Raw genomic sequence first — 12,770 nt, 5'->3', positions numbered from 1 at the left:
GTGTGTTGTGCATTCCTCCCAGTCAAATATGCTGGGATGTGTGGAATGTGTATTTGTAACAGCGCTGTGAACCGCTGTAGACCGACGCTCTGTGATGCCACAGACAAACAGACCACTTAACATTATTTCACTTTTTATATAACAGTTTACCTTCCTCTGACATATAGCTGATTATTTAAAGTGGAAAGTTTCCCAGCATCAATTCACTAAGTCCCGTTTTATACTCTGTTATGGGCTTTATACACTGATATTATTTGACGTCTATGGCTATGTGATGTGGAAAGTCTGAGCTTTAATTCAGTCACATGTTGTACCACAGGCTCCAGACGAGGGGATGAAAACAGTGAAGATTATCCATCTAAGGAAGGTCGAAGTAATAATAATGTTCGTAATCTTGCTCTGCCGAGGAAACGTGTTCCGAAGGTAACATTGCACTATTCACTGATGGAAACTACCATTCTTAAATTTAAGTTGTAAAGTTAGCAGTGTGTGACTGCTACTGTAAATCCTTCTTACTGACTTTCTGTTTTGTCCCCCCCTGCTGGACCTCTAGGATGAGACAAAGTCAGACGGTACAGATCCAATTTACAAAAGGAAGAGAAAATTTTGCACATACTTGGATGAGGTTTGTAGAAATTATATATTTTTGAAAATCAACTACAGTACTACTGTAATAGCAATATAATCAGGTGACCGCATTGTAAATTTGAAACTAGATCCTTATTGCAGGTGGTGGCAGCCATGGAGAACACCAATGAGGCCAGTGCATTTTAAATATACAATCATCCCCCCTTTATCACAGTTAATTAGTTACTTACCATGAATTTATGTAAAATGTAGTATTTATTTATTTAAGAAAGGAATATTTTTTATATAATATATATAATATTTAATATAATAATATATAATATTATAATATAATATATAATTAATTAATAAATAATATAGAAATAATATAGAAATAATATATAATATAATATTGTATAATATTTTTTTTTAGTTTGAGCATAGAAAACTTGTATGCAACGTTCTAAATACAGGTTTAACATTATTAGAGACCTCTAGACATGAAATAACATCCCTATAGTCAATTTAATAGACAATATAATAGACAAAATAAATAATTTCAGACCTAAATATGACTCACACTCGTGGGTGAGCTATAAATATGTTTTTTTCCCAAGCGGAGCAGCTTGAGGGGCAGAAAGGAAATTATGAGTTTCAGCTTGCCATAGTTCATGGCCACAACAGTGGCCTGTGTCTTAGTTAGGGTTTAATTACGCCTGTTGTTTCGGTGATCAAGTCTATGTCTCTCCAAACATTGCAGTAACATTACTGACACAAATGACGTAACAAGTGTAGATAAGTGAATATTTCTCACCTAGCAAACCGGCATTGGCCATGTACAGATGACATCAAGCAGTATGCATTTCAAATTAAAAGTGTATACTGTATGTGTAGTATTCATTTGTAATTCCTTCCTTTTATAGGCCACCAATGTATCCACTAAAAGCTCCTCATTGCTAGACGGACGGGACCCCAAAGAGAACAAAGTGCGCTCCATGGCTACACAGTTACAAGCCAAGTTTGACAGCACGACAAGCTACACCCAACGCAAACAGGTGAGAACTAAATCAACAATATAATTGATTTGGCAGTGTAGTTCCAGGATGTCGTACAGTTTGCCGGATCTGTCATGGGATTATCTTCCTTTTGCTGCTGTTAAATATCTTTTCTTGTCTCTTATACCCAGCTTTGTTTTGTTTTTTTCTTAACTGTCTTCCCATTCTTTCGGCTAAATCTCAGTTAGACTGTGAGAGGTCCTTCCCTCTTCATAGTCTCGGCCCTGCTGATTGTGCGCGCTTAAAACTATCGCCTCCTGTTCCGCCCAAACCTCCACCTGAAATGCAGGTTAGACGCCTGGAGTGAAGTTGGAAACACAACCAGTACATCGTGAATTAAGCTATAATAGACACATTTTCCTAGTGTGTACTGTTCATACTGGTGATTTTTTACATTCTTTAGCCCTTACTCAGTTCGCTTATTAGCATACATCAAATTCCTTCACGTGACATTGAGACGTCGCCATTCCGATCAAGATGTGTCATCTTCATTACGTAATTATCACTTTAGCACACAAGCACTATAAATCGTAATTACACAGATGGAAGCATACCGGTCCCATAAAGTAATAGATGATTAGAAGTGAGGAGGAAAAAAAATGGCAACTGGCTCAGAACTGACAAAGACTGAACTGACAATGAACGGACATGACCTTTGAACTTGCAAGACCCTGCCACTCAACAGGTTGGTCATGGCAAGAGTGGTGCCCTGCTTCAGAGAAGTGGAAGTGGACTCATCTGTGAGGTGAACTGTCCTTCTTATGAGGGGAACTTGGTTTTTGTACTACGTTGTAATTCTATTTGATATAATAATAATGACATCGGGCTGCACGTAGTCAAGTGGTTAGCGTGCAGGCCTCACAGCTAAGAGACCGGAGTTCAATTCCACCCTGTGCTTCTCTGTGTGGAGTTTGCACGTTCTCCCCGTGCATGCGTGGGTTTTCTCCAGGGACACCAGCTTCCTCCCACATTCCAAAAACATGCTAGGTTAATTGGTGACTCCAAATTATCCATAGGAATGAATGTCTATATGTGCCCTGTGATTGGCTGGCGACCAGTCCAGGGTGTACCCCGCCTCCCGCCCGAAGACAGCTGTGATAGGCTCCAGCACCCCCGCGACCCTTGTGAGGATAAGCGGTAGGAAATGAATGAATAATAATATTGGGCTGCACGGTGCTCGAGTGGTTAGCGTGCAGGCCACACAGCTAGGAGACCTGAGTTTGATGCATGTTCTCCCCATGCGTGGTTTGAACGAGATCTGTTGAACATCAGCAGCATTTTGAGTCACAAGTTTGAATTTTCAAATGTTTGGAGTTTACTCATCTCACATGTCAGGCATCAAGTTCTTGAACCCACAAACCACACAGTTCAGCTGATTACATCATTTTTATGATAAGTAGAAGGACTAAGGACATTCATGCAGCTGCTGTGGCCTCCTTTACCTTCACCCTGTGATTGACTGTTGAACAGTCCAGGCTTCAGGCGGACAATGGACGGGGCTGAAGCATGTAAAACCACCAGTATGCTTGCCTAAGTCAACCCTAACCTCTTGAGTCCTTGACTGTGTATATCATCACTTTCAGTTTCAAGTCCGTATCAGACATGCGGCACAAAACTTAGTCTGTGTGCCAACTGAGGTACGCCGCAAAGACCAGCAGCTCCCACCTCAGCCTCAGTGCTCCTTCTCTATCGTGAACCTCAGACATGTGGCTCAGACGCATGAACATGCCAAGACCCCGCATGAACCAGAGAGCGCTGTGTGCGCTACACCTTCCATCCACTCAGCAGTCGCGGTCATGTCGAGGGTCCTGCAGCGCCTTAGGGAGGTGGATGAACTCATTAGTGAGGTGAACGGTCCTCCTCCTTTCACTGCTTCTTTTCCAGCTAGTTGCATGTTGTGATGGCCCGTGAAAAAATGTTGATTACATATGGCGCCTTTTGTAATGTGCACTTAGTATTGAAGTCAGTGATTATTCCTGCAGCTGGAACATTGCAGGCCAACAAACCTGGCAAAGGTTGTGGCGGATTACTGGCTCTTCTGAGTTTGTGTGTTTGGAGCGGCTTGGCCCTGAATAAGTCACTGACGGAGGTTTAAATCTGGCCGGTATAATCGTTCAAATATCTAGCTAAATCAATATCTTGACCTTTGAATTGGTTTGAGTCAAGCTGCATCTGTTAATTATTTAGTTGTTAACATATCCATTTAGATCAGGGGTCTCAAACACGCGGCCCGCGGGCCAAATGTGGCCCGCAGGACACTAGTTTGAGGCCCCCGCCTTGATATGAAAGTTTAATGTTAGTGCGGCCCGCGCAAGTTTGATATGGATGCTGTATGTCATGTACCCAGAAAAAAATATTATGTTTGATTAATGTTCATGTTAAAGGTTAAATAACTGTTAATAGTTATCCTCCCTATCCGTGTGGAAGTGGTAAGTTTTTGGCTATTTAAGTTTAAAGGAAATAACTTGAAGGCTACCGTTTAGGTCGCTAGCTCTAACTACACTAGTGGGTAGACAAATTATTTTTTTCAGATTAAAATTAACAAAGCATTATTAGAGCCCTGTAGACATGACAAAACACGACTATAGTCACATTTATACTCTTTTTATTTACAACATATTGCGCAACTGCAGGGTCTTGAGACACATGCTAACTCGCAAACTAGAGAGCTAGCGACCTAAACGGTAGCCTTCAAGTTATTTCCTTTAAACTTAAATAAGCCAAAAACTTACCACTTCCACACGGATAGGGAGGATAACTATTAACAGTTATTTAACCTTTAACATGAACATGAATCAAACGTAATAATTTTTTCTGGGTACATGATACCATACAGCATCCATATCAAACTTGCGCAGGCTGCACTAACATTAAACTTTCATATCAAGGCGGGGGCCTCAAAATAGTGTCCTGCGGGTCACGTTTGGCCCGTGGGCTGCGTGTTTGAGACCCCTGATTTACACTGACATTTATGTCAATTTATTAGATATTTTAATGGTAATTTATTAATATATATTTATCTCCAACTGCAGTCGGTGAAATATTTCTGAATATTTTTTTTTTGTAGATTGAGCATATCGTATTTGTGACCTTCTAAATGTTATTTTAATAATATTAGAGCCGTCCAGACATGAACTAACCTAACTAACTAACCGGGAATCAAATAGTGTATCAAATATTAAAAATGATTGTCTATATGACATGGGGTGGAAATGGCAAAATTGATGTTTTGTTTCTGTTATTTTAGAAAAAAACTCAGTCACAGCAAACTAGAGAGTTTCAGTCAAAGAGCATAAAGGAAAAAGCAGCTCACCTCAGCGGTTTGATCTCCTCAGACAGCAATGTTGTTATCAAGGTGACTATATCGTATGCTTTACCTTTGACCCCCTTCCCTGGCCTGTGTTTGCTTGCACGTTTGGACACGGAGTGGATTTTGAGTTCTCTAATGCTTAGACGAAGGTTACACTAAGCTTACACACTGCATGGACAAAAGTGTTGGGACACATAGCAGGTGTTATGGCCATGTGTGTCTCAACACACTGGATATGTAAAGTGAATCAAATATTGCTCGATATTACCACTTCAGAGTACTGTATCTGGGATGGCTTTCTAGAAGATGTTGCCGTTTTTGTCCATTTGTGAGGTCAGAGGTCATTGATTTTGGACCTCCTGACTTGACTTGCCATCTCCGTTGTAGTTCATCCCAAAAATGTTTGAGGTCAGGGCACTCAGTTTCTTTTACAACAGCATTTACGGAGCCTTCTCCAAACCTATCCCACAAAGTTGGAAGCATAGAGTGGTCCTGAATGTCTTGGTAAGATGAGGAATTTACATACAGTATGATTTCTTATAGTGGACTCAAACAAGCTGACTACATCGTACTGACGCCACACAGTGTCCACTTCACACATACATACCGTATTTATGGCATGTGTCATTGACTAATAAATGTTCCAGCATTTTATTTCACCTTTCTCTGTCTGCTTTGTATGCATGTGTGCTTTCAATCAGTAGCAGCCCTCATAGCGGAGATGTATGAGTATGTGCTTGGTGGTTCTTTGTGGGTTCTCCTACCCCACCCATTCCAAGCAGGCGGCTCCAAAGTAACATCACCTATAGTTTTTTTTAAGCTTCCAATGGCTTTGGTGCATCATTAATAGCATGTGTCTCCCCCTTCTGCTTGTGCAGAGCATGCACAATGTACAAGGGTTTGAAAGGGTTGAACATTTGAAGGTTTGAAACTGTTTGAATTTGGAATGAAGTGCTGAAACTGTGATATGTCGATTTCTTTCCCAACTGAACATAATGACTGAATACAGTGGAACCTCAACAACTTCAACAGAGATTGTCAAAGGAAGCTGAGCTTAACACAATGGGGACATTTTAACAAGTAATACAAGTATGTATGACTTGTGCTGATATCGGAGCAATATCGGTATCGGCTGATATTCAAGGCTGCAATATATTGTATTGTATCGGAACTGGAACGATATACATGTCACTTTTCACAACTATTAAAAAAAAGGTCGCTCCCATTGACGCTGTAGCATATTCTGAATGATTAGTCAATCATAAAACCTTTATTAAAGTAACATTAACACTTTCAACTGTCATACAAAAGTAAACCAAAGTTAACTATTCTGATTTTAATACATTAGATACAAATCCAATCCAATCCAATCCAATCCACTTTATTTATATAGCACATTTTATAAACAGAGTTTCCAAAGTGCTGCACAGACGAGTAAAAATAAAAAGTAATAATCCAAAACTAAAAGAGCATTTAAGAAATAAAATAATAAAATAGATATTAAAATATTAAAAACAAGAAACAAAGCAATAAAAGTATAAAAAATAGAACCAATTACAATAAAAACAAAGAACTAAAAGACACAGGACCATACGACTCACTCTGAGTTAAAAGCCAGAGAATAAAAGTGGGTTTTAAGACGAGACTTAAAGCTTTCGATATTGGGGGCCTTTTTTACTTGGGAGGGCAGAGAGTTCCATAGTTTGGGGCCGACCACAGAAAAGGCTCGGTCCCCCCTGGTCTTAAGTCTCGTCTTGGGCACCACAAGTTGGAGCTGGCCCTCGGACCTCAGTGACCGAGCTGGAGAGTAAACTTGGATGAGGTCCGAGATGTATTTGGGGGCCAGCCCATTCAACGCCTTAAAAACAAACAATAAAATCTTAAAATCAATCCTAAAACGAACAGGCAACCAATGAAGGGAGGCCAGAATTGGGGTGATGTGCTCCCTCTTTTTGGTTCCTGTTAAAAGCCGTGCCGCAGAGTTCTGGACTAACTGTAAGCGGGAGAGAGACTTTTGGCTAATTCCAGAGTAAAGTGCATTACAGTAGTCCAGACGTGATGAAATAAAAGCGTGCATGACTTGCTCAAAGTGTTGCAAAGATAAAAAAGATTTAATTTTAGATAAAAGCCGAAGATGATAAAAACAGGATTTTATAACTGCATTAACTTGTTTGTTGAGTTTAAAATCACTGTCTATTATGACGCCAAGGCTGGTGGCTGAGGGACGAATGTTGTTTTGGAGGGGACCGAAGTCTATAGGGGGGCCTTTATAGTTGAGGAGGATAGCTTCGGTCTTCTCCTCGTTAAGCATTAAAAAGTTGTGAGCCAACCAGGCCTTGACATCCCTTAAGCACTCAAGAAGGGGTGTCAGGGGGGCATGATTATTTTTTGCGAGTGGCAAGTACAGCTGGCAGTCGTCCGCATACAAGTGATAGGAGATGCCATGCTTTTTAAGTACTGCGCCAAGTGGGACCAGGTAGAGGGCAAATAAAATGGGCCCAAGAATTGATCCTTGCGGAACTCCACAGTCAAGCGGAGCAGTGGAGGAGTAAGATCCCCCAAGTCCCACGGCAAGGCATCTCCCTGACAGGTACGACCTAAACCACTCAAGAGCAGACCCCCTGACACCCACACAGTTCTCCAGGCGAGATAAAAGAATGGTATGGTCCACTGTGTCAAAAGCAGCAGTCAGGTCTAAAAGCACTAAAATGGCTGAACCACCAGAGTCAGTTATTAAAAATAGGTCGTTAAAAACCTTTAAAAGTGCAGACTCACAACATCTAAGGCATATTTTTCCTTGTTCCATTGAGGTTCCATTGTATATATATATTTTTTTTTGCATTGAGAAATAATGCATAAATTGCATTCTTGAGAATGCATAAACAGTATTTGTGTACCTATGCAATGGACAGCAGCTACAATGCATGTTGTTGTGATGTGTTATTATGATAGTAAATATTTACTCTAGGCTGGTTTTGAAACTGGCTGCACAGCTGCCGAGTGGTTAGCACGCAGGCTGAGACCTGACTTCGATTCCACCCTCGGCCATCTCTGTGTGGAATTTGCATGTGCTTCCCGTGCATGCGTGAGTTTTCTCCGGGTACTCCGGTTTCCTCTCACATTCCAAAAACATGCTAGGTTAATTGGTGACTCCAAATTGTCCATAGGTATGAATGTGAGTGTGAATGGTTGTTTGTCTATGTGTGCCCTGTGATTGGCTGGCGACCAGTCCAGGGTGTACCCCGCCTCTCGCCTGAAGACAGCTGGGATAGGCTTCAGCATGCCCGCGACCCTCATGAGGATAAGCGGTAGAAAATGAATGGTTTTGAAACTTGTAATTCTTATATACTATGAATGCATATGAGCATGCATTTACTATGACTGTTAGTATATGTTAATAATATAGAGTCCATGCTAAAAGTTAGTCATGTTGAAATGAAGTCTTTAGTCATAAAAAATGGCATTTCTTTGTGTTCTTCAGGGCAGCTCAGTCCAAAGGGCGTTCCCTCAGTCGAGTGAAAAGTGTCACTCATGTGATCGACGTGTTTATTTGGTGGAGAGGATTTGTGCGGATGGATTGTTCTTCCACAGAGAGTGTTTCCGATGCACCACCTGCAGCAGTACCCTGCGCCAGGGATCGCATGCCTTTGATTCTCAGCATGGTACGTTTGTGGGCAATGGTATATTTGTATATGTAAGTTCTTATGCAGCTCTTGTACTGAATGCCTCAGATTAGACTGAGCATACATACATATGTATGTATGTATGTATGCTAGGGTTGTGGCCAATGAGTGCGTATTAACACTAACATTCATTGATGTGCTCTGACAGGAAAATTATACTGCAAGCTTCACTTCGACCAACTTAATAATGGTTTGCATCGTAATCTGTCAACACGCTTAGTGAGTACCTTCCAGCTCAAATACCAGTGTTATTGTGTAATAAATATATTCTATAAAATATCCAATCTATCCTAGAAGCATTATGGAAACAGAGTTCAGGACCGATGTGCAGCAAATGAAGACAGCACCACCTCCAACCAGACGACAGATCTGCAGAGCCGACCTGCAGCAGGTACCTTCAGCTCTTTCGTGAGGAGGCAGCTGAGCTGGCCGCTGAGTGTGGCGCACACGGTGTGTAGTGCCCCGCGGCGTGTGTCCCGCCGTGTACGCAGCGCAGCACAGGCCCTGACCGGACACATAAGGGACAATGCCCAGGACTATGCTTTCATGTATGAGCTGCTGAGCATGAGCTTGCCTCTGCTGCTCGTTTTACTCGATGTTTTGCTGCAGATCCGAATGGAGGCCTTGCCTAGCGGGCAGAGCTCTATGCTGCTGTGGCGGTAGGAGTATGTCTGGTGAAGTTTAGGCTTATCCGGACAGCCAAATCTAACAAACAGCAAACACTAAGGTGCTCATTCATTCAAATGCAGCTCTGCACACCTTTTACAGGAAACATGTTGAATTTCAGGTTGCATCAAATAGGTAGAACTAGTCAAGCAATTACACTCACATAGGTCTGAACCATTTGTACTGGGAACTAATAGTTTTATATTTTGATTCTTTTAATCCCTTTAAAGAACAAAGATTGGGTTTGAATTGACCAAATGTCTCCCTCATAATAATAAGTTCTCACCAATTATTAGTACTAGAACAATCCTTTTTGTTGGTAAATCAGGTGCATTTGAGATCAGACGGCTAAACACTGACACCTGCTGGAAGTTTTTCGTAATGATCCTTAATAATGGATCTTACAGCACAGTTCGAATTGCTTAACTCAGGTCATGGTGACTGACTGCCTTCATGCACTTTATTATTAGATAACTGCCTTAATAATTTAGTAAAAGAAGCACCAAAGAACGGAGACAAGTTTGGTGTGATCGTACCCATGTTGCAATTTGCTCATTTTTATTATTTTCATTATTATTAAGTGACGTTTCTTCATACTGTGGGATTCCTCTCAGTGTTTAGTTTGTACTTTGCTGCCATCTACTGTTTACTCAGCGAAATGAACGTGGAAGACTCCACCCTGTCACCCGTTATCTGAGAGTTAAATCATTGACTAATACTTTCTATTTACTGTAGACAATAGAGGTTGGTGAGCTCGCCACTCTTGCTGTTGTAAAGTGTTACTCGAAGGCCTTCCTGTTGCTTCCTTCAACATCTATAGATGCTTATGAAGGCACTTGTCTTTGAATATTGAAGTGTTTACAACAATGCTGAGTTTGGTTGCTCTCAGCCACTTTTATTTTCCATGCCATATGACTGAAAAGTTTGAAACCGAGCTGATTATTTCTTCGGTCTGTGCAAATACATTAAACGCATTTCCAAGTTGGCGTTAGCACAACACTTCCATGACCATGCAATTCACCAATGACAGTGTATTTTATGTGTTCTAAATGTATGGTATTTTATAAACACATTCTGATTACATTAGTTTGTTTTTGTGTGGAATGTCCTTTGTGTTTTAGACAGTTGTCTTTTTTCCTCTCATCAGCTGACGCCTCGTATGAACCAGCTGGATGGTTACAGGTGTCATGTTCAAGGTGATCACATGCATGGTCACAACATATGAAACACAGTAATAACTTTAAGTGTTTATCTGCTGTAATAATTACATTGACCATTGTGAAAGGATTAAAGTTGTCATAACTCACCACAACTCACAAAAAGCTGCTGTGTGGCTGTTTTGTTTTCATAATACAGATGATGATACTAACATTTAGATCGCTGTCAAGTATTGGAATAAAAACTAGGTATCTGTACTTTTGGTGTTATTTTTTAACTACAGAAAATCTGACTTCAGATTTTTATACCCGTGAATGTGAGAAGCAGCGATGACTTCTCAGATCTATGTGCTTTTATTTTTGATTGACATCCCATGTCACCTTCAGGTACTAGCTACAATAAGAACTACACATATTCCAGCCAAACAAGTTTATTTTATGTAAAGGGGACCTATTATGCTTGTTTTTTTGGCCCCTTTGTATTGAGTTGTGGACTCCACACAAGGTTTTCGGGTTCTTCCAGAATCTGCACCTATTCAGCTGTATTTCTTAGGATATTGTGGTTCCTGCAAAAACGGTCTGTTTTAATGTATTCCACTCCGCTGTGGTTATTCACACTTGGAAGTGTTTAAAATGACTTCTGGTTTGTGCTGCTAGCTGGAAACGGTGTAAGAGTTGATAATAAACGGTAAAATGTTTTTGAACATACAGCCATATGTGTTGGATCCCGAATCCGATCCAGAAGTAGAGACTGGACAGTCTCAAGAAAAAGTGGTTACTTCAAGATGTAGCTTTAGCATTTTAGTGCTAGGTTTTCTACAGCATCGGTAACGTCTAATGTGGCCACTAATTGTGGTGGGAAACGGCTATTAGCAACCCCGCTCCATGACTTACACAAAATAAACACAGTTAAGACACTGATAAATTGTTACTTACTGCTTGCTCTTCTGACTCTTCCACATGACCAAGTAACGTTTGTTAGCTAGTCCAGCTGCATACTTGCCCATTTCCACAAAACAGTCCAGTGTGAAATGCCGTCGACAGATTAAAATTAATTTCTTTTACTGGTTGGGAATCAGGAACTCCAACCACTTCTGCCAGACAGTGGTGTCTTTAGGAATTGTAAACAAATGTGGCGTCCCCATACGAGCCATTGCTAGCAACGTAAACAAAGTAGCAGAGCTTGGGGGAGGGCAGAGAGCTTATCTGGCTTACAGCCACGCCCATATTAGGAAGTCTGCCCTCTGTGACATCACAAAAGGGGCAGTTTTACCATGCCTTTTGAAACCAAGCGTTTTGAGCCATCCCAAATTTCTTTTAGACCTCACTTCCAAATGCGCAAACCTCATTATTTGAAACTTTGGCATGGTTTCACATGAGAATACAACATTCTAAATACATTTATAGGTCAGAAAAGTGGACAAAGCATAATAGGTCCCATTTTAATGTCAAAATAACGGCAGATTGGTTTATTAAAATGTGTGTACTTCCAAAGTCTATCGCACATAAATGTTATTCTGTTTGTGGCTGGTTAAAAAATGATCAAATGAGCAAGGTAGTTTTAAGACAAACAACCATCCAGGGTCCCAGAGTAGAAATATCAACTCCTGTTTCAACATGAACAGAATAATCCTGCCCAAAGGAGTACCAGAACTTCAGAATAGCTGATTACTTCCCATAGCTGACATGTTGTTTCCTTCTGACCACTAAATCAACAGCACCTCTGCTAGTCGTAGCCAAGTAGTGCATTCCCTTTTTCCTCAATACTGTAGATCTGCATGGAATTCCACTCACTGATGTATGCTTTGAAAACAGCTGCTGGAAATTACTGACCAACCTGTGAACTAGTAGTTTAGATGAATTGAACGGAAACCTCACTGCACCCAATTGGTGCTTTCAAGATGTTTGAATTGTTTGTGTATTTCCTCTTTAGAGACAACTAGACAAGTGGAATATCACTCCATACTCCAGGGACAGTCGTATCTCTGAATATTGGAAGGCTTGTGTGATATAATTCGCTTCATTAACTAGGAGAACTTTGTCAGGTTTTTCTGCATTGGTCTGTACCTGTTTTTGTATTGTTTGATTTTCTTAGAGAAAATGCATCGTTATTGAATAATATTGAAAAATACTCAATGCTGGTATTTTTAAGATCATAACTGAAGTCAATTAAGGGTGGTCATGTTCTATGTTTTGCTGGAAAGCAACCTAAAAATACTCAACATGATGTCAACCATCCAGACCTATGACCCAAATGTTATGAGGTTTTTTAAAAGAATAAAAGTAGTTATCAATGAATATTTTGATGTGTTTGTGTGAATATTATTTATTT

The 12,770-nt window shown here is 40.5% G+C and overlaps 1 protein-coding gene across 6 annotated transcripts in view; it reads left to right on the top strand.

Moving 5' to 3' along the window:
* The window catches only part of mical2a (microtubule associated monooxygenase, calponin and LIM domain containing 2a), a 34,869-nt gene extending 22,099 nt beyond the window's left edge, over positions 1–12,770 (top strand). For 2 of the 6 annotated variants that reach the window (XM_058089280.1, XM_058089279.1), the window contains exons 14-23: positions 320–423; positions 554–625; positions 730–759; positions 1,491–1,622; positions 1,807–1,911; positions 3,206–3,469; positions 4,870–4,977; positions 8,414–8,594; positions 8,764–8,834; positions 8,910–10,926. In XM_058089280.1, coding sequence (XP_057945263.1) covers positions 320–423; positions 554–625; positions 730–759; positions 1,491–1,622; positions 1,807–1,911; positions 3,206–3,469; positions 4,870–4,977; positions 8,414–8,594; positions 8,764–8,834; positions 8,910–9,278 — 1,436 coding nt within the window. In that variant the 3' untranslated portion in view covers positions 9,279–10,926. Of the gene's footprint in view, positions 1–319; positions 424–553; positions 626–729; positions 760–1,490; positions 1,623–1,806; positions 1,912–3,205; positions 3,470–4,869; positions 4,978–8,413; positions 8,595–8,763; positions 8,835–8,909; positions 10,928–12,371 lie in introns of those variants that run through there. The other 4 variants (XM_058089282.1, XM_058089281.1, XM_058089283.1 and 1 more) reach the window with 4 other exon arrangements.

Source organism: Doryrhamphus excisus, chromosome 12, assembly GCF_030265055.1.
Source record: "Doryrhamphus excisus isolate RoL2022-K1 chromosome 12, RoL_Dexc_1.0, whole genome shotgun sequence".
NCBI classification, from domain to species: Eukaryota; Metazoa; Chordata; class Actinopteri; order Syngnathiformes; family Syngnathidae; genus Doryrhamphus; species Doryrhamphus excisus.
Note: the sequence above shows the minus strand (reverse complement) of the source record. Positions and strands in the feature narration are given on the sequence as shown.